We start from the raw sequence: 26671 nt of genomic DNA on the forward strand, positions 1-26671 counted from the left end.
CTCTCTCTCTCTCTCTCTGTCTATTTTTTTTTCTTTGTGGGGAAACTTTACCATCTGTCAACTCAAACACACCGCACTCCAAAATATACCTGAAGATGATGCCAGCATCCTCCTCATCGTCACTGTTGTCAACAAAGTCATTGTCATTAACAATGGCAACTTAAGTACTTGAATGCTTTGTGATGATGACTGACATCGCAGCAATAAAGGTGACAGATATCTTATGGGGGCAAAAAATTAGGAAAGTAATACCCATCTATTTATGATAACATTAATTGTGGATAATTAGTATATTGATCTGGCTGTTCATCTGGACCCTGACTAAATCTAATCAGATGTGTGCTTTTTAAATTCTCATCTATTTTGACATTATATCATTTGACATCTTCTGTTGCAGAAGAAACAAAAGACGCTTCTTTGTTTCTGAGTTATAAGAAATATTGTTGATTATTCACATCCAAGATCAAAACCAATGTAATCCTGCCAACAAGACAAGAATGCGAATGCTTGAGTTGTTACTGTTGTCATCATGTCATGCAAATAAACCTTATATCACAGGAATCCCTGTTCTGCCACATTTGGCATTCGTGGACTGAGCAGCAGAATTGAGCATTTGGAAAAACTTGTTAGATTCCCTCTGCCAAAGACAAACATCTGCCAACGAAGGCAGTGTGACAGCGTGGGGGTGCCGTCTGGATCAACAAGGCCTGTTATCGCTGGAGTCACCCTCAATGCGGAGAGACATCAAAATGAAAATGTGAAGCCAGGGGGAAATCCTCCCATCTTTGGGACCAAACGCTATTCTCCAAAATGCCAAGGCTTGCCACCACAGAGTGGGTTTTGTCAGAGATTACCTCCAGGATGTTGAAGTGAGTGAGGGGGATGGGATGACCTGCCAGTGTGCGGTCTTGACCTCAGCACCAACGCTTGAAAGATCACCTTGAACCTTCATGACAGAGTGACCAACAGAATCACATTAGCTGACTTTCCATAAAAGCTGGTAAAGAAAGGGGAAGCCATCCTACAGCAGTTTGAGACCAAGATAGTGACCAGCTTCAGCAGGAAGCCGTTGTGACTGAGTACACTGAGACACCTGCTGGTTTGTTCATTTCAAAGAAAACAAACACAAGAAACGATGTTATATGGAAAGACCCTAATGATGATATGAACAGTGAATTGACTGAACCTGGCAAGACTTTAATAACATAGGTAAACCCCGAAATTATGAGAAAACAATCACAAAGCAAAAACAAAACACTTTTTAAAAAAAATATATATTATAGTGTCTATTATTTGCTAGTACAAAGGAAAACCCTTGGCAGCACCATTATTAAAAATTAATAAATACTTAATTCAAGTAATCTTCTGGTGATGAATCTTTAACCTAATAATTAAGCTGTTAAATAGCTGATGAGAGTTTCAAACTGCTGCTTTTCTAACTTTCTGCAGCAGCTGAGAAGGTTGTAAATGGAGATTTGGTTTTGTAATAGATGTACAGGTTTTTTCTGAGTATCTGTACTTAAATAATATTATTTTACTACATGTTTTATTATTTGAACCCGTGGTTTCTGAAAAGTAAAACGCTACCTAGAACTTCTCAGGTTTTATTTTGAAAGAAACTGCTAGACTTACAGGATTTTAGGATCCGTTTTATGTAGTCATTAACTTGCAGCCTGTTTACAGTGAATGACTTAAAACCTGAACTGATGAAGACACAGCAGGTGTAGAGGACTGGGTTTATCTACAAAGGGCAAGCATTAGCTATCTTGCTCCCCTTTAGGAAGTCAGACGGGCTGCATCTGCTCTCACTCCCCAGAAAGAAGGATGTGGACTTTGGAGCGAGCTGCTTTGCAGTGCAGTGGTTGTTATAGTGATGACAGAGTGGCTGCTGAGTGGTAACCAGGCAGCTTTGGAGGACTTTTGTATCTGTGCATCAATGTGGACCGGCTGACAGCTAATGGTTAACTTAAAATCAATGTCTGCTTGGATTTATCAAGGTGCAGCTTCATGTGCTACGAGGCAGATTGCTGATATCAGTAATAAAAAAGAAGCAGGAGCATTTTTATTTGGCTTAAAAGCATTGTCTTATCTGTAAAATATTGAACTTAGCAAAAAATAAATAAAATAAATGTGATTTTTTTTTTTGCTTTTATAAAGCTAAAATTAACAAACCACTCAGCACTCTGGTGTTAAATAATAATTATTACTCGACACTGTTGGCTGTGTGACTGGTGGTGTGTGTGTGCGAGGAGAAGGTCAGATCACCCTATTCATAAAGAAAACACTCACAGTAGAGAATCCAGTCACACCTGATACCAAAATAAGAAATACAGAATAATCTTTTCTGTATAATTCCCCCATAATAAACATAATTTCAAAGCATTTAGAACCAGTTCATTCTAGGATACTTTACTGACATCTTTAATGTTGTGTTTGTGTTGAGTTATCAAGCTGTTTCACGGTTTCTCTTAGTTCTAATAGCACTTATGGTCTCAACAGATAGTACATGTACAATTCAATAAAAACAACGTTAAAACCCCTGAAATTGTATGTTGTAGAAGTGGTCATCAACAGAAGTAGCAGCAGCGTTCAACAGAATTTGCCGTTTAGCAGCGTTTGGTTTCCACCTAGCGGTAAACCAAAGTTACTGCAAGGTAATATTAGTTTAAGTACTTCCCTCAGAAACTTGTTTTTTTTATATCTGTTATATGTTGTAATTGTTCATATGTATACTTTGGGATTTGGATTTTCGTCATTGCACAGAAAACAAACAAAAAAAAAAGAGTTAAAAGTATTACAGTACAAGTTTCTCACAATTTAACTGGTTAAAACTCAGATTGCTTGTCCTTTTCTGTATTTAAAAAAATATATATTTTTACACTACAGTGAGCACATCTAAATATTTTCGCAGAGTAGAGGTAGTTTTGCTCAGATTTTTACCAGAGCTTCAGGAAGTAATGATGTTTCTTATACCTATTTGGTGCGATTCTAAATAAAACCATTTCCACTTTCTTTTCAGCATTACGAAAGCTCAGATCAGCCACCCCATGCCAGCAGGGGGCGCCCAAGTGTACTTGATCATCATTGACATATCAAAAAATACAATTCTGATAATATCAAATCAGACTAACTCTAAAAACAACCCCCTTTATAAATGTGCTGAAAAAAAAACAATCTTAATCCAGCGTACAAATTATGTGAAGTTCTTGTCACACAATGAGTTGTGCCGTCTTTTAAACGCAGGTTATTAGTGTCGTGTGTTGCTCTTGATGTTCAAAATATATTAATAGCTCTTCAGGAACCTCTAAAAGGCCCTCTACTATTGTTTATTTATTTATTTTAGACCTTGATGTGAGTCATTCCTTCGTATTTTTTTCCACTTCTGTGTAGATTATTTGTGGTTGTATATCCTCTTAGGTCTTCAAAATTAAGCAAAAATATATATTATGCTTCAATGTAGTCAAAGAGTGAAATAATCTTTTTTTTCCCTGTTTTTTCTGGGTGATTCATTGCATTAGAATCATAAATCTGGGATGCCTTTAACGATAACCTTTCATTTGAACTCACTATAAAGGTGATAAATTATTATATTTGCGCTCAGCACAAACGTTCAGACATAACTAATTTAAAGAAAACATCTTAAATTTGGCGAGCGAAATTTAACACGTTTTCACAAAATCTTAATGTTGTAGTAGCAGCAGTAATCCAGCAGGGGTCAGCGTTTCCCCGCGGCAGCGCCCAAAGGACACACCTCCTCTCTCCCTCCTTCTTCTCCTCCTCCTCCAACTCTCTGCATGTTGCCGCTGCTTCTGCTGCTGCAGCTGGTTTCAGGAAGCGGAAGCAGGAATGTTGGAGTGTTTTTTAGAAAAGTTTGGACACTTCTGACAGTTTGGGCTCAGACTCGATTGAACTGTGGAGAAACGTGACGGTGAGTAACCGGACCTTGTCTACATGGCTCCACGCCGGGGGTTTGTGTTTGTGTATGTGTGGAGAGTTTTAAACTGCGGCTGCTGTCAGCGAGTCCTTCGAGCCAGGGCTGAGCAGCTGAAACAGCAGGTTGGGCTGGCACAGTTAGGAGAAAAGTTAGTTTAATATTCACAGAGGCTGTGCATGTCGTGAAAATGTGAACTGAACAAAGATTGATAGTTGTAAAGGGACTTTGTTTGAGCGAGTTGTGGTGTTTCTGTGTTGTTAATAGTTACATGTGAAGTGTTGACTAACAGGCTGGATGGCTCAACTTCAGAATGCATGCTGACACATGGGACTCTTCCTCTTAAGTGCAAACTCTGCTGCGTAGCTCAGTTTTAATGCATATAGACTGAGTTTGAAGAGCCTAATTGGATAAATTTAACAGATAACATTTAAGCAATACCCACAAATATAACCTTATAGAAATATTATGAAAGATTTTTAAAGAAAATGTGAGGAAAATAGTTCAAATTAATTTACATCTCAGGTGATTTAACTCTGGAATAAAACACTTGAGGTGTTGTTAGTTTCTACTGACAACTCTTAAGAAATTCCTGCATTTCAATGTTTTCAGTCAGATGTTTGTATTTAATGTAAGAGTTCAGCTCAGAGCTCGACCTTTATTTTGTTTAAAGATTTTTATTTGAGGCTCTGACTGCACAAATGTAGATTACTAGCTGAAAAGGCTGGTGAATTTTTAAGACAAGTTTTATTTTTACATTTTCAAACTGCATATTCCTTTCACGGCTTAAAACGTAAACACATTCTTGAACTCTAGTGCATCCAAAAATGTGATTGATTAATTAATCTAATAAACTCGAATATTTCCGATACGCAAGTTTGCTCATCTGTATTTTTAAAGGACTTTTTTGATTTGGTATTTAACCCCCTACACAACGTTCTCATTGAAAGCAAAGATCCCTGGACTGAGAATCTTTTCGAACCTTGGGCCGTATGTCAAGCTAGGCTAACATCTCTGTTTTGATATTACTTGTTGATGACTTGGCTTGTAGTTTCCTTTGTCATTACAGCTAAGCATGGTGGAGAAAACTTACAAATCTTCTGTAACCCAACTGCTTTGCATTGAGGCTTGTACTTGTTAGTGATGGGTGTGTTAGCATTGTGCGGCAATTTACTCGGCTCTCTCTCAAACTGGATCCTGATTGGAGTCCAGAAACTTATTTATTTAGGTTTTGTTGGCTCTAGTGGCCTTTATTTGAAAGTAGTTTGACAGGAAGACATGCGGCAAATGTCACCTGTCCGGGAATCGAACCTGCGACCACAGGCCTCAATACATGGGTTGTGCTTTGCCCCTGCGCCACCACAGCACACCAACTTTCATCAACAATAACTAGACACAAGTCATGGACATGGCAGCAATTTTGTGTTGGGTTAAAGAGAAAATGTGTATATCCTTTGGTTTATTTATGTATAATACCCCAAATCTTAACTCTAGGGAAAAAGCATAATTGCACAATTTAACCTTTATGACTTCTTGGATATTCTTCAGACTATAAAAGGTGACAAATGACACATTGGAGTCATTTGTATCCGTTTACCTGTGATGACGTGAAACTGGTGTGAGTAGGACTTTTTAAATTTACGATCAGAATCAATTGAACACATACCTTGAGACGGGTTCCTCAATCAATCCTGGCCAGCAAGGTAGTGAATGACGAACATCTGCTTCCATCAGGTGACGAGATTTGTCCACATTTTTTTGCTGTTGACCAATACTAATCAACAGTGTTTAAAACTTCATCTTAGTCGGCTTCCTAGATGTGCTATTCAGCGTATCAGCACTATTGATTATATTATATATATATATATATATATATATATACATACACATAATATTCTTTTTTTAAGTAGATTTTTCAGCTGGGAGCTTCCGATAGCCCGAAGGCTCAAGAATACTTTGAATCACAAAGTTAACATGCAGGAAGCATCTCCAAAGACAATTGGAGCTTTTTTTTAAGTGTGCTCTGAGTTCTAACTACTTAAAAAAATATATCGTAATTACTTTGTTCATAATGTTACAGTGAGGTTGTTTGATTAGTGTCTCCTGATAACCACAAACTGCGTGAAGGAAATTGGTACGACTTTTAATTTGCTGCCGCACAGGAAAAAAGCAGACGATGGAAAACCTCAGATGAAATACCTGCTTTAAAGTAAAAGACTTAAGGAAACGAGCCAGTGCATAGCTGCGGTTGTGGCAATGTACTGCTGGCTGGTTGTTTTTTTTTTTATTGAAGTAACTTCCTTTTCCACTGCTAAACCTGATCTGTACATGAATGTTTATTAAACGTATATTTGTTTTGTCTGTGTAATGGAGACGGCTTTCACATGACGGCTTATCGATGGAGCTGTATTTGTTTAGCAAGGTTTCTGAAGGTTACACCAGCTGGAACGGTTTTTATGGGAATCGACTAACAGTAAAACTGTCTGAGATAAACGTACAGAAGAAGTAAACTCAATAGAGTTTGCTGTTTTTCTTTTTTCTTTTTACATTTCTATTTTAATTTCACTCATTATGTATAGATGAGGTGCATTTTTTTTAACCAAATGTCAGTAAATACTAACATAGTCGATTTGTGTGTGAAAGGAAAACAAAATGTGATTTTTAACAATTAAAAATTTTGAACTTTTTTTGATGAGATGCTGCTCCCATTTAATTTATTTCTACTAATTATTTAAATGTCACACAAATTGGTGCAATTTGCGCTTGGTTTTCACTTTCAAAGTGCAACCGAAAGTCAATGTAAACGCCACTCTTATCAGATCAGTAAGCATACACATTTCTGAAGCAGTGAGTGATAAGTGGCTGATGCTCACAGGATGTTCAGCTCAGTGAAAAACCAAAGTGGCATGACATCGTCATTAAACAATAGGATGTTTTCACAACTAATATCTGTTTTATAGGCATATAAAACTTGTCCACAAGCCAAAACGTTGTCTCTCTCCATGACAGTCGGTGCATACACGGTGCTTTGTCAAGTAAACTGTTATCTGTAGTACTTAGTATTTTAAATGTCTGAGTTCATAAAGTCAACTGCTGTTAAATGTCACCTCGATTACAATGTTCCTTAATTTCAGACAGTAATCAAACGTTCTTTCTGCGCTGGTGAAGGTTTATTCACCTCCGTATGCTAAAACCTTTTAGAAGTTGACATGACAGGGATGTTGAACTTGTGTTAGGATTAATTTAGCAAATAGCTATTTGGCCACTTGGTGAAATATTTTATGTACAGATGGTCAAGCATGGAAAAAGAGAAAATGTAGTCTATGGTGTAAAATACTTTAATCTGAACACTGTAAATCTGTCATTTATCCTAATGCATAACCACCCTTTATGACAAAGACACAGCAAACTATCCATAGACCTCACATACATGACTGAAGTTAATATTTAGCAAAATGTGGCTTTTTGCTTCACACTCAAATCGTATACATATGAAATAAACAGTGCGACAGCAGCTTGAAACTGTTCATTTCTTTATACATTTAGTGATTTATTATAAAATTTGAAAAAGGGTTTACAATGCAAACGCTAAAAGAAATACCTAAGTTTGTTACATGCCAAACCTGCAACCACAAATAGTTTCTTGTTTCTGCAGAAATAGTCTGGGAGTTTCTTATTTCTGCAGGATTAGTGTGGATGTGATGAATTGACTGTCAAAATAGATCCATTTTTCTTTCGCTGATTATTGGGCCTCTTCTGAGTGTGTTTGGATTTTGTCTGCTGATTTTCAAAGCTGGATTTAAAATTCCTGCCTATTAGTTTTGGGAACATTTTTTTTAGGCAATAGAGCATAAACAGACTAGAACAAGAAAACTGGGGTTTGTAATTATAGTGGATATGTTTACAAGACAAGATGATTAAATTTCAGCCAACTTGTGTTGAAAGGAGAAACTTGTTTTGTACAATTAAAAAGGAAAATTAAAAGTCACGACTAACCTGAGTTAGAAAATGTTTTCTGTAATTTCCTCTGAAATGTTGCTAATGTCTGCTTGATGGTGAAAAAAGATGAAAAAGACATACCTTTTGTTTTTATGTGACATGTTGAGGGACATAAATGTAGCTGACGGAGTGAAACGACGATTTTATTCACATTCAAACTTTACGTCAAAATGAAATTTGTTGGAATAGGAAAAAATAGGAAAAATATACAAAGAAATAAAAAAAAAAGAACCCAATATCTATATTCCCAAATGGGAAAATAAATATTTAAACTATAATGAATTTTAGAAATAGATAGAAATAGATTAAAGTAAAATAATTTAGCGGAATGTCTTTTTTTTTTTATTTTATTTTAATTTTTTTAGCATGAATAAATCCAACCGTAAATGTTTTCAATCAGCTGATTTATAAGAAACAGTCATTTTGTTTAATGAGGAAACGATTTTTCCAAACAGTTGTACTTGCAGTGAAAAATCAACATAGTCATTGGAATAGTAAATATTTGCTTTGAATCAGACCCCGAAAGTTGATCTTTACTGCTCACTTACCTGATCAAGACGGTAAATGCAACCGTGCGTGAGGTTCATCTGTTTTCCCCATCGACTAAATAAATAAATAATCTTACATCTAGAGCGTCTCTCGGGTTGGAGAACCTAACTGGTTTGTCACCATCAGATTTTTATTTGTCTTTGCAGATAAGATAGAAGAGTTAAGCAGTTACACATTTTGAGTTTTTTTTATTTTTTATTACGCTACACATTACGTCTATAACACTGAGTGACGATGATCTTAAGAATGAAATGGAAAAACCTGGGTTAACAGTCATGTCTAGTATGAATTTTTATTGTTAAGCAGTTGCATTTGAACTTCTGTTGTTAATAATTTCAGTCACTTTACATCCACATAAATATCACCATGAGTTCTGAATGGAAGCTGAGTCTTTGTGCGTCCGCCGGTCCTCTGCTGCAACGCTGAGCTGGACTCCATTGATGGTATAAGGTTTGGGCAGAGCCGAACTCTTGAGCCTGGCTTCTGTCAGAGACGACGGGCTGACTTAACGTCTCGGCTGGCTATTCGTGCCATTAATGGGGCCATCTTCTTCTCACAGTGACACCCGGTTTACAGTGAACTAAAACAGAGAATGGCCAGAAAATCCTCACATTTCAAATGGTTTATTGAACAAGCGTGTAACACAGATTTAGAGTTACTTAAGAACAGTCTCATATTTTCATGAGTAACATCTACATTTATGACCATTTATTATCTCTCTTTTTATTAATAACACCGTTATGTAAGATATTTGCTTAAGGTGTAGTAATGTTCATAAACCAGTCATCATTCTCATCTGTGTCAAAATATCAATCCTCTGACTGATTTCTATGGGATGATGGAAACTATCAATGTAAGTTTTTCTTGTTAAACAAATATTAAAATTGATCTGTATTGTTATTCAACTGCTCCAACGATTAATTTGGCATAATAAAAATAAACTAGTATAATGACAAAGATGAATAATACTCAAATTGACTGAAAAGGGAAGTTTGACAATCGAGTTGGAGTATAAATGAGAAAAAATTGATTAAATGCTGAAATTTGTCTTATTTAATTATCACATACACAGAAGTATGATTGCAGTAGCATTTAGTTTGTAGTATGATTGACTGCAAACTAAACTTAAATTAGATTTTTTTTTTTACAGATTTGAGCATCAAGACCTGCTTTGTGTAATGAGCTATCTGAGATTAGTTCTGAAAAGTTCATATAACCTTTTAGAAATGTTTTTTTTGTTGTTTTTTTTGTTTTTGATTTAACAGGAATTATTTTTTTTATAAATTTGAAAATTATATATATATATATATATAAAAAAACATCTTTTGTTCTTGGATATTTATATATTGATGTTTCCTTTTGTGTTTTGTATGCAACACCGTAAAAATTACAGGGTAGGCAGTGAATGCAGATAAAAAGGGAGGCAGGTGACTGCCAAAGAGATGACCATCAGTTTCAAGTGGCACCAAATCAGTCTGATCTTCCGGTGATGCAGAGCAAAAATGCGGGTTTTAGTTGCCGTCCGGCTAGAAATCTACCAAAGCCATTTTCAGAGAGTTTAGTGTCCATCCAGCTATATTTGCTCAATTTGTATAATTAGCACAAGCAGGAGGGATCAGTATTGATTCAAGATGTCACAGATTTGCTACTAAGCATTTGAAATGGGTGTCAATGTTCAAATTTACAGCCATAATGATATGTTCGTTGTTGTTTGCTAAAAGAAAACCTTGATTGTTTTAATTTGTTGTTTGGTTAATTATTTTTACACAGAATAGTCATTTATCTTTACAAAAGAGGAAATAAAGTTATTATTTTGGAACGGTCAAGTTGAAGTCCAGACCTGAGTCCAATGAAAATACTATAGGAGGGCCTAATTATGCAGTTCATGTGAATTTCCTGGAAGCCGAATCGTTTAGATGAGCTGAAATTCTCAGAAGCTGCAGGACTAGTCAACACTGTGGGAGCATTTGGGTGTGGATTTTTGGTGCAGGAAATTTACACCAGTAAATGAGTGCAGACAAGAATTAAACTAAATCCTTTAAGTTGTTAAACGCAATTTTTATTTTTTATTTTTTCTTCAGTTTTTTAAAAACTGGAAAAAAAACAAAAAAAAAACAACAGCTAATGTGTTTTTTTTGGCTGTACTTGAAACTTTTGTAAAAATGTCTAGGCAAATTGTTTGGTACTTTGCCAAGCAATTTCAAATATGTTTTAGTGGCAAGGTGGCTGCACAGAATGTCTTTTAAAGTTGCAGTCTAGTTCCTGGATTCTCTTTGTGTGCAAGACAACAAAAAATGGGCTGCATAAAAACATTTTTGGCAAAAGTAGACAATTGTAACCTTTTGATATTTAGATACATTTTCTTGAGTTATTCATTGATTACAGGTCCAGCAGACTTTCAGTGTTACTCAGCAAAATGGTAAATTAACTTAGCTAATCTCTTAATTTTAGGTTATGTTTAAATTTAATAAAATACGAGGAAGGGGACTGCTCTCCATTTCACCACTATGTCTTTTAGTTGTCATGCCGAACACCTCGTTGTTTTAATAGATTTTTTTTAGTGTTCCTGTGCTTTACTTCTTTGTGATCTTGAAGTCAAATTGAGTTTAGTTTAGTTCTTTAGTGTGAAAGTTTCTGCTGCAGCTGATGATGTGGAGGTAAACGGCCATGAAACTATTATTAAACCTGATGCATCAGATTTCATCATGCAGCCTTTCAGACTGTTGTTGTTTTCCTCCTATCTAGTTTGTTTTGCATTTTCAGCAGAGCTCTAAAAATAAATGCATCCCTCTCTTATATCCCTCACCATCTCTCTCTCTCTCTCTCTCTTTCTCGGACAGGAAGTTATCCTGTTCTTCTCTCTAAACACACACTTCCTGTTTCACACGTTCTCATTCAGATTTGGCTGCACCCTCCTCTGGCTCTATCCATCTTCATCTCCTTTCTCTTCTTCCATTCTTTCACTCCATCACATTTCCCTTCACCTTCCACGGTTAATGACACGGGCTGATTGAGTTCCTGCCTTATGTCCAGTGGGTTACATGAGCACATTGGCAGAACATTCACGCATAATTTCCTTTTTTTCTTTTCTGTGCTGCGAAAAGGAAGAGCACTGGCAATGTCTGAGCCTGTAAAATACTAAATTTATTGCATTTTGAACAAATATCATCCTTATGAAGTAGGAACTATTCTGTCCTATGAGTTTTAAAACAGTAGTTGTTGCCTATCATCGACAGGGTTTAGTTACAAAATGAAAACCTAGAATTAGCCTCATGTTCCAGTTTACGCAAGCAATACATTTTGTTTCAAGCAAAAATATATTGCTTGTAATTTCCAGAAATTATCATTCATAAAACCTTATTGTGTAGTAAGAGGAGCCTTGAGGCTCCAGCTTATGTCCTTTTTCTTTTCTCTTGTGGTTCATTTTAGAGAGAAACTGAATTCATATGAGTTGCAGCAATATTTAATTTCCCTTTGGGATCAATAAAGTGTTTTTGAATTTGAATTCAGATTTTTACGTCTGGATGTTCATAAACATACCCACGCATTGTGTCTATAGACAGAAATGAGCCTAAGCTAAATCCTTTTTGCAAAAAGTTGTGTAAGTTAGAAATGGAATGGAAATATTAGACATCTTTGGCACAATAATTTGGTATGCAATTAAAAAAGAAGCACATTAATTATCATCCCATCCTGTGTGATTTTTCTCATGTCCCTCATAGGGGACATTGCAGTTTTCATTACGGTTTATGAATGAGCCTTGTGGAAAATCTTCTCGAAACTGGATTTATGCTTTGACCTAAACCATCCTGCTGTAGCTCTGGATGGACTTTTTATGGTTGTTGTATTAATGGAAGAGAGCTTCTACCCCATACTCAGTTATTTCAACTTTATCTGTCCTTCCATCGACTCTGACCAACTTCTCTGTTCTTGGTCAAGATAAAACATGGCGACAGCATGATACTGCAACCACCATGTTTACAGGGTGATCTGCAAGCACGCTTTGCAGCCCATTGAAGCAATTGGCTTCAGTGTTGCCGTGCTGCACAACTGTTGGGTCAGCTGGTCTCTCTAAATTGTCCTGAGGTGTTTGTGTGCAGGGTTGTTTGTCCTGCATGTTTCTATATTGGACTGGTGGCCTGTGCAGAGTGTGTCCCACCTCTCACCCAATGAGAGCTGGGCATTGGCTCCCTGCACCCTGCAAGGCAGGTATAGCTGATGATGGCTTAATAGCTCCTAGTTTCGCTTTAGCCTGCTTTTGGTAAGACAGTGTGTGTGTGAAGTTGACAAATGATATGCAAATCAAGGAAGTTCCATCATTTTTTTTCTTTTATGTAAACTCTTCTTTTGATGCTGCATCCTCTGGCGATGTCAGTCACAACATCCTCATAGTTTAAGAGCCCTGACATTGTGCCAAGTTTTTAACTGTTGGTTATTGTGCTTATTCCTTTCAGAAGGTGATTTTCCCATCTGTCTGCGTGGCTTTACTTCCTCCAAAGCGCTCCTGAGCTGTAGGTATACTGTCAGATTTCTTGTGAGCTGCTGCTTGTAAAACAAAGTTTCTAATGAATTACTTCTCAACTGGAAGTAAGAAGTAATTTGACACATTTGAGTGTCACTTTTCAGTTTCAGTGGAATACTGGAGTTGTTTTCCCACATGGTGCTGATACAAAAGCACAGCTTCTTCTAACCAAATGAGTCTCAGTTCTTGATTTTAAAAACGTTCGCTGCAGTCTGAAGTTTGTGTCAGTGTTGCTAGGAAAGACTTTTTTATTTGCTCCTTCATTATATTGACCTATTATTGTTCCTCAGCTTATTCTGTTTCATGGAAATTGTGTTGCAAATGATTATTTATCTCATAAAACTCATTAGCATCAGCTGTTAATGAGTTGTTCTTTTTTTTTTCATTCTTTCTGGCCTCTAGCTTTGGTAGTTATTGTTCACAACACATTTTTCACAAATTGTCATTCACAATCATCAGAGGTGTTGTGTTTTACTGTCTGAGTTTAAGTAAGTAACTCATGACTTAAAAACACTTTGTTAAATATCTGAAATTGTATCACAATTGTAGTTTTTTCTGTTTAACTTTTGCAGAGATTTCCAAAGCTCATCTGAGTGTAAATTTGCATGTCCTTTAATGGCAGCCTAACCATATTTTTTGGCATAAGAAGTAACTGTTATCTGTAAATCAACATAAGATAAAAGTCCTGCTTTTCCTTCAAGGTGGGAGGTAGCGGACCAAGCAGGCAAAAAGTTGTACATAAACACAGATCGGCTGTCGGCTGATATGTGTTTATGTAGTTTGCTACAGAGGATTCAACACAAGACATTTTTTTTGCTGGGTGTATTTTAAGCTACTTTATTTCCTCATGTCACCTCATCTGGCAGTGCTTGATGAGCAACAAATTCTGTTTTCTAAATAAAGTAGAGTTATAACATTTAGGTAGAATTAATGAGAGCCGTTTGCATTATCTGCTTGTTTTATTTATGTGACTGTGTTGGGATTTGATTGCCAGCTATTTCTATTGCTTTTTATTTGTAAGACATGGATGCAGCTGGACGCTATAGGGAGACTTTGCATCCTCATTTGGTTTCAAAATCCCAACCACAAAGATCCTCGGACCTCTCCGAGATCTTCTCTGTTTTACTGCCAATGTAGCATCAGCTAGCAAAATTAATCACATGCTATATTTATCCAGATGTTGTATTTTTAAACGAGGTTATATAATCATATGGGAAACGTGTCTGGTGGCCTTAAAGCGAAATGCTTGTCTCAGTTTGTCCTGCTCGATGCCTGTGGAGTTGCCCAATGCTCTCAGTTTTCAGATGTGGATGTTCTGTACAGGAAGGCCTGAGTGTCTCGCTGTTGCCACTGTGTGTGGTTGTGTCTGTAATCTCAACCGATCTCCTGGTGGGTCATTAATAATAAGACACCTCTCAACCACATCTCCCCACAAAGCATCTGTATTTTTCTCCCTCCTGCCTCGCTCATTTTGCTGACTTGCAGTAATTTGATACTTGTGATGTAAAAAAAAAATGTTTGACAGTGAGTTTTTTTCAGATTTAGATTTTTCTTTTATTCATTTCAGCTACATAGAGCTTAAAAATGGATCATTGTGTGTGAATTTGTGTTTAAAAATTTTAATACAGGCTGTTGAATATAATGGTTTCTAAAAATGAATTGATCAGAGTTGAGTCTGATTTCAGATCTTGTTTCTTTTTGTAAATCTTTGTTTTGCCAGTTCTGAGTTTAGCGCAGAGGTGACGTCACACTGTGTGAAAGTCTCTGTAAAACAGTTTTCTCTCATCTTAAACAAAGACAAAAATAACATAGAGTGCACATTTTGAGATGTTTTTATCCATTTATATTTGCAATTAACACATGTGGCACGTTTTGCATGTATCACCACGAACCTTAGTCTCTATATGTATTCACTGGAAAATGTTGATCTTTAACGCCGAAATGCCAGAAATGCTGGTTACATTTCCAAATCAACAGCATTCCTTAACCGACAGATGAAAGCTCAAAACAATAAAGCGGAGCATCTTAAGATGTTTAGCCTCCCTGTTATCTGCTTAAGGCAGCGTGAAGCCAGAGTAAAAAGCCAACATGTTTCTGTAGAAAATACAGTTTCATTTTAACTTCTTACAGCTTTGTGGTTCTCCTGAAATTATTTCAACAGCTTATTGATTACTTAATTCCTACTTGATAACATCTGAGAGATGAAGACAGTAAGGGTGTTGTTGTCAGCATGACCTGTTAATTGTTGGTTCACTGATCAGAAAAGATTGTATTTTCAGAAATTACATATTCTGGTCCAGTCAAGCTGGGAACTGCCCGATTCTGGTCAGCAGTTGATTTGTTGGTGCTTCTCTTATAATTTCAGTTTTGTTTTCTTCCTCTAGTTAAATAACCAGCAAGTACTTTTCTTTTCCGCAGCCATGCCACCTGTTGCAGATGTTGCTGCAGAGTCATCAGTCCTCTGACTGAATGACAAAAACAACACACACCAAAATGGACGTCGGCGTTCTTGACAGACAACCCGCCGCTGTTCCAGGTACGTCTATCCACTTTGCCAAACTTAAACTGCTGAAATAAGTTAACGGAGAGCTGGAAAGTACTTGAAGTACTTGACTATATATTTAACAGATGTGCAGGTTAACAAAAATCTTCACATTTAATGTTGTTCGGCACATACTAGATCAGGGGTGGGTAATCTTGGTCCTCGAGGGCCGGTGTCCTGCAACTCTTCGATGTCTCCCTGGTCCAACACACTTGAATCCAACAGCTGAATCACCTCCTCAGTGCAGTCAGGTTCTCCAGAGTCCTGCTAACAACCTCATTATTTGACTCAGGTGTGCTAAGTTGAGACACATCTAAAAGTTGCAGGAGTTCGGCCCTCAAGGCCTTGAGTTGTCCACCCCTGTACTAGATGGATGCCTGAGCACTTTGTCATATCTCGGTTGTTTATTATCAACCTGATTGGCAGTAACGACACCAGTTAAAAAGCTATTGTCACTTATCCAAACTCAGAGGCTCTGCAAGTTTAAACTCACTCCATTTTCGGTTGACTAGCTGCCAAACCTGACGGACAACATCGTGGCATTTAGACAGGCTCTTCTCTTTTCTTTGATCGATCCTCAGATCCCACTGCGGGGCCCGCCACAATCGCCAATGAGCGCCGCCAAGCCTGGGCCAGAAGCAGGGACTCCTTTGGGCAAGGGTCAAAACCAGACCGCTCTGATGCCCAGCAGATCCAAAGTAATGGGACTGGACAGACCCAAGAACCAGGTTCGACTGAGCTCAAGTGTCAGCAGCGCTAAGATGTGTAACAATCATATGTTTGCGGAAGAAATATTGAACCACTTCCGATTTAAATGTTAGCAAAAGAGTTATCCTCATAAAAGCCAAAATAAATTGTTCTAAACTGTAGGTGTATTGTGCTGGAAATAATCATATCTTTAAATACATGAAGTTTCTTCTGTATTGATTCACAGTGAATTGAAGTGAATGAGAAAACTTTAACTCATCGAGCAGTAAGATAAGAAAGTCGATTGCTGAAAAATCTTATTGGAACTAAATAGTTTTTAGCACAACCATAATGTAGCAAAAGTTTTTTTAAATACTGAGTTGTTGTTTTTTTTTATTAAATTTGAGCCACATGTGAGGTGCAAAGAGTCACATTTTCTTGGCACCCCAAACATTTCCTTTAAAACCTAGTAAAATATACATTTTCATTATTTCCTTGCTTAAACCCACCAGCCTGCTAATATTTAACAGTAATCTGTGACGTCCTTTTTATCTGATGTGTGAAGATGACACCGTCCGGTGTGTAGTGCTTACTTTTGAAATATGGAGAAGGTTGTAAGAGAATAAACGGTTAAAGTAAATGTGTATTGATGTTTAAAAATCAGGAAGTCTCACCTAAACGGTAAACGGGCAAAAACAACAAATGCTAAAGCTGCTTTAGAGAAAAGATCGATATCTTGCGGTCACTAACCCTGAAACCTGCTGGCTATTGTCTGCTGATGTAACCTCCTGCCAGTAACTCTAATGCTCGCGGCTTGAATGTCGGACCTTCCTAAGGTATGTTACATGTTTGCAGTAATATTATTGCCAAATCACATAGACAAAAAGTGTAGGAAATTGTTTTTCTCAATGCAAATAGCTTAAACAGAAAAATGTGTGTGAATTATGCTGTGTGTAATGCAGAAATTACAACCTGTGACCACTGATCATTTACGATTTCAGGACTAAAACATTGCATACTGGAATTGGAGTATTATATTGATAGAGGGTTGTAATCCCTGCAAAACATCTGCTGGATTATTGCTCCAGCGTGCTAACATGTGTCTTTCTGCCAGGACAAGTTCCTAGCAAGATTGCAAACTGGCTGATTGACTGCAGGTAAAGTATTCATTCACTTAGAAGTGTTTTTTTTTAATTGTTCTGGTTTAGGTTGTTTATGAAGTGTCACACACTTTTTACTTTACAAAGTTACAAAAATTGCAAGACGATTATCGTAGAAGTTGGTAAATAACTTGGAGACGACTTGCATGAATGCTGTGTGAAAACTGCTCAATTACTGAATCAAAATTATTTGTTCTGGACGACCTTTCACATCTCAACTAACTGGTTGAGTGGCATTTCTCCTAAGTGTTTTTTGTTATTCATTAGACTATTTATTTTTTTCTCATGGTGTCTAGAAACCCCTGTGCGGTTTATTAGCTGCTGACGTTGGATTGACATAAAGCCAACGCCTAGGCATACAACACGCAGAACCTCAGGAAAAAAAAAAACGCACGCAAGGACGAGACCAACGCCCAGAGATAAAGCACATGATCTTTAGGGAAGAGCTATGAGGCAGAGGGAGAAAGGAAGAACTCGACAGAAGACGGAAAGAGAGGCAGAAAAAGAAAGGGAGAGTAAACAGAGGAGGGGTTCCTCCTGCTGAGTCAACATTGTTATCATGTGCTCACACGGTTTCAGCCACTGCCACTCAGAGCCCTCCACAGCGCTCCAAAAGACATGGCACAACATCCATGCCTGCAGCACAGTCGAGTTACTGTGGCATTGGCTGTAGGAGCCCAAAGCTGACATGGCTGAACATGGAGAGTGGGACAAATTTCCATATTCTGCAGCTGTGCGTTGTTACACAAGTTACACAACCCTTGGCGTGTGTGTGTGTGTGTTTAATGGTGACATAAAGTTTGCCCCATTGATAAGAGGTGCAGTTCGTGCAACAGCTCAGTGCTCTCAACAACCAGCTGCTTGAAGTAACTAAATCTGTTAACTAGTTAAGCCGGGTGAACGAGTTTTGCTGGCAGATGACCAAAAAGGCAGTCTTTAAAAACGTCACATTTAAATTTAACCCAAGTCTTGGATATTTTTTCTCATCCTGACAGACAGCAGAGGTTATTTATGGCAGACAGTAAAACTTGATTGCCTGGACACAGTTTGACAAACGCTTTACATGGATTAGACATAGCATGACAGGCGCTAAGCGCAGTGAGACTGCCTGGCATCCACTGATCATGGCATCACAGCTGTTTTGCCAAGTAGCTTTTTATCCTGTATCCTGAGTATTAATGGTCTCTGAAATTGTTCTGTTTAAAGTCCAGGTTTTAGTTTAGATTTATACTTAACTCTGTCGTTTTTTTTAATGTCCAGAACTCCTCTTGGAGCCTCTCTGGATGAACAAAGTTCTTCTCCCAGCAAAGGTAATCCATGTTTTCTCTTTTGGTTCATTATATCATAAGAAACCCAAAAAAACACCCTTCTGACACAGTTTAACTCTTTCAACATTTAATCATGTAAAAACAACTGATAATCACAACTTCTTCCTGCTCTAAAATCTGGTTATTCTCACCACTGATTACTTTAGTAATACACTGACTTCTCATAACTACCCAAGCAACCCCTGTAGCAGAAAAGAAAAGTAGATGGCCCCTTTAAGTGGAGTGCTTGAATAGCAATGAAGCTGTTCCATAACTTCACCACATTGTATTTATTCTGTGTGTGTGTGTGTGTGTGTGTGTGTGCGCGTGTGCGCGTGTGTGTGAGAACAGGAGTAAAGATCGGCTGCAGCTTTGAAGACGACCTTTCGTTGGGAGCTGAAGGTCAGTTCAGAGGAAAACTAACAATGCAAATCAGATTAGAAATGTCTGCATATTGTTAACAGTTTCCTCCAATTCTGTATTTAAAAATATAATTTTAAAAATCAGTTCTTATACCAAATGGCAGGGGTAGCTGTTTTATCACTGCTTAAAATCATTATCGCTGTTTCATAATGTGCAGTGAGAGTTAAATGCTTGCCTCACTTTGTTTGGTTGTCTGACGTTTTGTTCAGTTTTCAGATAAAAAAATAAAATAAAACTACTTCAGATGTTTCCCAAGAACTTTTGGATTTCATTAGCATTGTCCCTCAGGACTGCAGTGGGTTCAAGAAGTCAAACAATATCATTCCAGATGTAACTTAAAACATAGTCGTAAACTGTTGTTTAAATAATTAGAAAACCGAGTTAGAACAATTGTAAACATTTAGTTGTTTCAGAGCTTTGTGAGTATTTTCATTGGCTTCTTGGGCCGTCCTTCTTTTAATGAATGCAAATTTCCACTTTATTAGTTGCGGCGTGTAAATATTGTGGCAAAAACAATTACACACTCAACTTTACACACGTCAGTCGTTGGTGTGTGAAGGTGTTTAAATGAGGGTCAGATCTCTTCCAAACAAAACGGCATCAGCAGAACAAACAGAACATCTTGTGGGACTGCACTCAATTCCTCAGTCCTGTTTCTTCATGAAGGAAAAGTCAACAGTGGTTAGAAGTGTGGAAAGACACCACATTCATGGCTGGCCGTCCTCTGAAAGTGTGTATACCTTTGTCATTCTTGTAATCTGCTGTGAATACATTCGGTGAGGCTAAGAAGAGCAAAAGCACAATGAGCTGTAATGACCCGGCTTTGATGCTGCGTGTGGGTTTGTTGGCCACCTAGGAGATTCTGGCCCTGAAAGATGGCTAATTACTGGCTGGTTTGAGTTTATGTAGATTTAATCTGAAACATCCTGTAAAGAAACAACAGATCTGAGAACTCATTTTTATTGTTCAACAACTATTTATCTGGTCTCATATGAGTTAAAAAGGATCAATTTAATCTATTTTAGAGCGACAAATGCAGCCTCAGCGTGTTTAGGTGTTGTTGACTGTATTAAATTCAGAATCTGTGGAAATGCTTTAATAGTCTTTTATTTAGTGGTATTTGTGTGATCTTTATATACAATCCTCTCCAAAGCTTTTCTATATTAGGACTTTTACAGATTAGAGATGGGTCAGTAAGTGATTGGTGGTAAAGATGAACCAATCAGATTGTTTTTTTGTTTTTTTTTTATGTTTTTTTTGTGGATTTCAAATTCAGCTTTTCTAAGTTTTGAGCTGCTGGTTCTGATTTGTTTGAAACTTTGACATGTCAGAATGTAAGCATATAAGCTTTATTACTTGTGGGTTCTTGCCATGACCCATCATTAATTATGTGTGTAACAGAGGCGATGTTACACTGTGTGAGAGAGAACAAAAACAAAGACAAAATGATTGTGGAGTTGATGTTTTTAATAGTCTTTGATTTATGTGGCTGGCTGCTTTATTACATAGACAAAAAAAGGCAGTCTCTGTGTGTATCGCAGAAAGACTGGAGACCCTGAACTTAACTTCTTGCTTTCTGCAAGAAGCCCTGCTCTCTCTCGCTCTCTTGCAGCCCAAATCGCCAAAGAAAAGTCTTCATATGTCAAATTATTTCCCTAAGTTGCATTTTATTTTTAATGCTTTTTCAGTGGTTTTGTTTTAAATTGAATGTCAAACAGAAGTGAAGTGCGACGAAAAGATTTAAACCATGTAGGAAAACAAAAATAAATGGAGATTTTGGGCTTTTGCTCAACAGTAATGTGATCCTCAAAAGTAGCTAAATTTGAAGTTTGCCTTTTTTATTTTTTTCTTTAACTCTGTGAAACCATCTAGTGTTATTCTTACTGTGACCATGCATGTCTTTGCGTGGTGCATTTACTGATCTGACGGGAAAAAGATCAAAGTGTGAGGTTTCCAACTAACCAAACTCTGACTACTGGTATTTTGTGCAACTGTAGATGTTTTAAAACAGCTAAAATTGTCAGTCTTGTAAGCGAGAGAAAAGTTTTAGAAAACTGACCAGCAGAATGCAGAAATAGATGCTGGAGGGGAAAGCACGGATTTACTCCATCTTCCAAATGTCTACTCTAGTCACTCTACGATCTCATTAAAAAGACTTCAGAGCATCACAGTGTTATGATCTGTGTTTTTAAAGAGCTTTTCTTTTTTTTATCTATAAAAAAAACACAAAAAATAGAATACTGGTAACCGAACCATGCTATAGACTTTGAACACATTCCTTGGGTTTTATTTATTTTCTGTCCAGGCCTTGTTTGTCCTTGAAGGACAAATTAAGGGATGGCAGAGCTACACGTGATTTACAACATTTTACTAGTATCTAAAGGCCATGTCTTTGAGAACATAAAAAAATACCAAGTTAAGAACTGATTGGTAACCTTGTAGATGCATCATGCACATGTTGATGGTCTAATGCCAATTTTTCAGTTCATTGTTCTTTGAAAATGACCTCATTGGTGCTAATGTACAATTTTATATCCAATTGCGACACTAGCAAAAAATAAAATAAAATAAAGTGCCTCGAGATTTAATATGAAATTGTCTCTTTGCCAAGTGATCTGTTAGGTGTAGACACAACATTACACATTTTCCTTTTTTTTTTTTTGGATGTCGTTTTATACAGTTGACTGATCCATTGTTCAGAGTTGAGCTATATATTAAGACAAAAATACATCTTTTTTGGGGAAAAAAAGATATTCACCGAAGTCCACAGAAGGATGTCCAAATATGTGATGGGTTAGAGCTGAAGGGACAAAGTTTAAAGAAATGAAGAGTAAAAGAAACATGTATTATAGACCAGTGCAAATACAATTAATGTTTTACACTATGTTTGGCAGTATAAAATAGAAATAATTTTTCTATTTTTACTACCAAAAGAGAGGATTTTGATTAAGCTCTTTGAAATTATCGCCATCAAACAGTACTGCAAAGATTTTAAGCAGATGCAATTGAAACCTAAACCAACATGGAGGAATACAAATCATGCAGGTTTATTATGTTTGGCAAAAGCATTCGGATTTAATTTAGAGACCAGTTTGCAACTGAAATGAAATATTTTCAGTTTTTCTCAATACTAAGTTATGTTTTAACAGCCAGTTGGGTCCAAATAAGCTAAACAAAAAACATCCAGCCAAGAACTGATAAGTAAATGTGTTCACTTTCATCTGTAATTTCTGTTCTGTTAGTGCAAGTTTCTCTGTGTGCTTCAGGTTATTAAGTCCTGGCTGTAAGTGCTGCGATTGTGCACAGAGTGAGTTCTGTTGAGGCAGCTGATGTCCAGTGTGAAGTAAAAAGTCTCTGTCGATGTCATGTACGAACAGATCCAAATTGACCATAATGACATCAAGCAATGTAAGAACGGGGTTGGAACAGATTAAAGTCTTAGCCACTGAATGGAATGGCAGTGAATTAGTAAATTAAATGGTTCGGGGTAGATGAGGTGGAAGTGAGTGAGCAAGTTTCCAGATGCAGCTGAACTTTGTTATCATTTGCCCCCTTAATCCAGCCGTCTGCCGGAGAAGAAAACATAGGCCATTTCAACAGAAAGAGAAACGGAGAGATGGTGGCGCGCCTGCAGGTCTCAACAGGTTCTATGGAAATGAAAATATCACTCATACTGCAGTTTGGCTTTAAGTTCTCATAGACAGTACAGTAAATGGTAGTTAAGCATAAAAACAGTTTTATATAATCCAGTGTCAGAGTAGGGAAGAAAGAATGCACTCTATATTAAATTTGATGTTGATCTCCAAGATACAGCATGGTAACATGTGACAGTGCAGACGGTGACAGATCCACCTGACCCGTAGAGAACAGGTACAAACAACTCTCTCTAGTTCTTCTGTTTTCAACCTGGGGCAGAGCTGAGCAGCTGCACTGCCTGTCAGCTGGCTCATAAGGGTGGTGTTTTGACTTTGGTGCATTCTGTAGCTATGGAGAGTAATTATTTGAGAAGATTTCGATTTCAAAAAAATGTTGTCGCATTACACTTGTCCAGTTCCCGTTAAATCTGTAGAGAATTGTTCGAGTAAGATCAGGTTTTAAGGGAAATCTGTGCAGCAATCACAAAATCACATTCTCTCCTGATGCATTGGGAACCTTGCATGCTTAAAACTCGATTTAACTACACTGCATCTCATCTCCAAGAACCAACCACAACCGCTTGTGTTTACAATCTCATTTTGATTTCAAAGGGAAAGTTGCCATAGCAGTGGTTTTTTGATGAGGCTTGCATTCGACCCGCTAGTTCAAAATCCAAAATACACCAACGGGTCAAACCTTAACTCAGGTTTTCTACATGTAACTGGTTTTCAAGGTTCAACGCCAATAACACTAAGACATCAAACCACTTCCCTCCCTGCAGCAAATCATTCTGTCGGTTCTGTTGACTCCTGATTCTCTTACATTTCTGTTTCTGCAGCCAATCATCTTCAGTCCAAAAATAATAAACCTGAAGCCTGGTGAGTTGTTTTTATTATTCACCCTCATCATTCAGTGTGTGAGGTTTAGTTGGTCAGCCTCTCTTCTTACTCTAACAATTCGTTGTACGTCCTTGTTGCTCTGTGGTTCTTTTTGTAGTTTTGATTTCGTGGCGGATCAGAAGAGGATTCAGTACAAAGAGAGGGGGAGAAGCATGAACTCGACAGGATCAGGGAAAAGCAGCACTGTATCCAGGTCAGTTCATCCCATTACTCTTAAATCACTGAGGTTTCTTCAAGATGGAGACAAGTGGTCTCAAGTGAAAGAAAATAGAGATGCAGTGTGCTCTTGATGCTACTTAACATAAATGGCTCTCACTGGCTCAGACACGTTACATGAGGTTGGATACAAAATTTAGACCTGATTTATAACAAATGGATGAGTCCATGCCAAGCAATCTCCAAAAAGTTTCTTTAAGTTTTAAGCTGCAATTTGGGTCGATTCTTAAGGATCCTGCAGATTTCTCAATTTATTTTGGGCAATTAACTTTTTTACATCTCATCACTTCACAACCACAAACGTTTGTGTGTTTTATTGAGATTTTAGGTGACACACAAAGTATCAGATAACTAGCAATTCAAAGGAATTCAGTTCATGATTTTTTTAAAGTTTAAAGTAAATTTTAAAGTTTGTAAATTGTTCTCAAAAGTGCCATTTTTAATTTTATTCAGGCCATTTTTTTTACTCCGAATAAACTCCATTTGCTTTCAATGTAGATCTGTAGATGTGCAAAACAGGTGGAGAGGATTTAGCAGCTTAAAATGCAGCAAAAAATGTTTTTACAAACCACTGATGCAGGGGTACTAAATAGAAATACATGATACATTCTTATCATTCTGTTTATTTTCCTTTCCACTTCAAATGATTCCCTTCTTCATGTCGATCTATCACACTAAATCCTAAGAAAGTACAAAGAAGGTTGTGATCTGACAAAAATGTGCAATGCATGTTTAAGTATTTCAGCACATGGATTTGAATCCTCACTTATGATCATTTTTTAAAATTTTTCCTTTAAGTAGACCAACCAATAAACGTATTAATTTGATGTCCTGCATGTTTCCACTTCGCATGGTGCATGGTGGGCTGCTAACAGTCGGACTATTAACAGTGTTTCAGAGTTGCTGGACCTGTGCGAGGAAGACCCAGAGGAAATCCTTTTAAATCTGGGTTTCGGTCGAGAAGAACCTGACATGTCCTCAAAAATTCCCCCACGGTTCTTCAACAACACGTCTTCAGCGAGAGGCATTGACATCAAGGTAGTGCTGATTTAAACTTAGGAGCATGTAGTGTCAAAAAAAATAAAATACATGAAACCGTGCACCTGTATAGCAGTTTAGGTCTTCTCTGCGTTATTAATGTTAATCGTCAATGTTACTTTCTGTGGCTCACCCTTAGGTCTACCTACGAGCTCAGCTGCAGCGCATGGAACTGGAAAACCCCAACTACGCTCTAACCAGTACGTACCTCCAGCACCTTCTGCACTCCTCTGTCCCCTTCAGTGTTTATGGGCTCACTGTGCACATCTCTAGCAGCTGAACTGCCCAGCTAGTGGGTGTTTGCACTGAGCGCTTCAGAGGTCTGCATCCTGAAACCGTAGACGGAGGAAGTGAAGCGCATTGACTGTGTGTGCGTGTCTTGTTCCCAGTACTACTGTGGGGTTTTGTGGGGGTCCTTCAGCGTTTTTAGCTGTCCTGCCAACTGCCTGGACAACACTGCCAGAGAGAACAAAGATCTGTTTGTCCCAAACACACACACACCCACACACAGACCTGCTCCCCTAACATCCTGGCCCCTTTTTGTTTTTGAAGTTTGGTCTACATGGAGGTATTGGCTCCCCAATTGAGCGCGCGCGCGCACACACACACACACACACACACACACACACACACACACAGCTGATCCTCTTCGTCTTGACAGTTTTACAGAGCGCCTTAAAAAAAAAAACACTTGGCAAGAACATGCATCTTGTGTCAAAACAAGAGTCTGTATCAGTCTTCATGTTTGGGGAGATTTTAATTGCTTTGGTAACTAGAACATAGTTAGAGCAGCTTTTACCTCTTGGTTCTGGTTTAAGCAAGACCATCATCAACTTTAGCACTTTTATGAGTGCAGTAAAAAGTGGGATTTTTTTTATTTTTTTATTTTGTAGCTGTGAATTTTTTTAGGTATGAATTACAAGTCCTGCATGTTTTCTTTGAAACCCTTTCAACATGAACATGATGTTTTGCAAAATATATCCATGATTATTCTGCTGGGTTTGCACCTCCTTCCCAGAGTTTTTGCTGAGATTTTTTTTTAACTCCATTTGTGGTCCATCTGGCTGGACAGAATGCCCATAGATGATTAGAGATGATGACCCAGAAGCCTACTTTGTATTCAATCACTATCATTTTTTTTTTTTTTGTGAAACCAAAACAAAGAAGCCATTTTGTGGATCATATCTTTCTGGATTTGTGCTGAATTGGTTTCCGTTTAACTTCAAATGTGAGCTGAAGAAGTTACTTACATATAAAGGAAATGGTGAACATTGTGAGAGAAAACATGAGCTAATTTGTTTTTGGTATATTTTTGGCAGAATCTCTAAAATCTCCAGCCAAGTGCTGCTTTAGCCATAGCCAGAATGATCTTCTTTTGAAATATGTTGTTGCTTATCCAGCCTAGTGCCTCAGCATTGGTATTGAATTAGGCCCACATAAAAACCATAGGTGTAGCCTTACTTGAGCTAATGCTATCAAGGCTTCTAAAGAGAGAAGATTTTGGTCAAATGAGTTTTCGTCTTTCTGATATTTAATATTTGGTTGCTTTGCTGTCTATAACTTTTAGCATCCTAAAATAAAGATGCCTAGATGTGAAAAAGGAAGCAGCTGGACTTAAGCTTGCTCCTAGCCTATGTGGCATCACATGTTGTAAAAGAAAGCTGTATCTCATAATGGACAAAAATGAACAAATATACAGATGCAACTTAATAAATTAGAATAACATCAAAATTGTAATTTATTTGAGCATTTCAAAAAGGTT

General features: G+C 37.4%; 1 protein-coding gene and 1 long non-coding RNA gene across 3 annotated transcripts in view; one reads left to right on the forward strand and one right to left on the reverse strand.

Moving 5' to 3' along the window:
* Nucleotides 1–3790: 3790 nt before the first annotated feature.
* Nucleotides 3791–26671, forward strand: part of itprid2 (ITPR interacting domain containing 2) — a 41794-nt gene continuing 18913 nt past the window's right edge. The window contains exons 1-10 of one of the 2 annotated variants that reach the window (XM_016669026.1): nucleotides 3791–3928; nucleotides 15420–15537; nucleotides 16125–16271; nucleotides 17345–17387; nucleotides 18651–18700; nucleotides 19049–19099; nucleotides 23595–23634; nucleotides 23753–23848; nucleotides 24762–24909; nucleotides 25049–25109. In XM_016669026.1, coding sequence (XP_016524512.1) covers nucleotides 15471–15537; nucleotides 16125–16271; nucleotides 17345–17387; nucleotides 18651–18700; nucleotides 19049–19099; nucleotides 23595–23634; nucleotides 23753–23848; nucleotides 24762–24909; nucleotides 25049–25109 — 703 coding nt within the window. In that variant the 5' untranslated portion in view covers nucleotides 3791–3928; nucleotides 15420–15470. The remainder of the gene's footprint in view (nucleotides 3929–15419; nucleotides 15538–16124; nucleotides 16272–17344; nucleotides 17388–18650; nucleotides 18701–19048; nucleotides 19100–23594; nucleotides 23635–23752; nucleotides 23849–24761; nucleotides 24910–25048; nucleotides 25110–26671) is intronic. The other variant, XM_007547223.2, reaches the window with a different exon arrangement.
* On the reverse strand, nucleotides 8778–25780 carry LOC107835708 (uncharacterized). Its single transcript, XR_001661518.1, has 2 exons — nucleotides 25118–25780; nucleotides 8778–9059 (listed from the first exon to the last, which is right to left on the reverse strand). It is a non-coding gene; the product is annotated as an uncharacterized LOC107835708 (long non-coding RNA).

This window comes from Poecilia formosa, unplaced genomic scaffold (assembly GCF_000485575.1).
Source record: "Poecilia formosa unplaced genomic scaffold, Poecilia_formosa-5.1.2 Scaffold19, whole genome shotgun sequence".
In the NCBI taxonomy this organism is placed as follows: Eukaryota; Metazoa; Chordata; class Actinopteri; order Cyprinodontiformes; family Poeciliidae; genus Poecilia; species Poecilia formosa.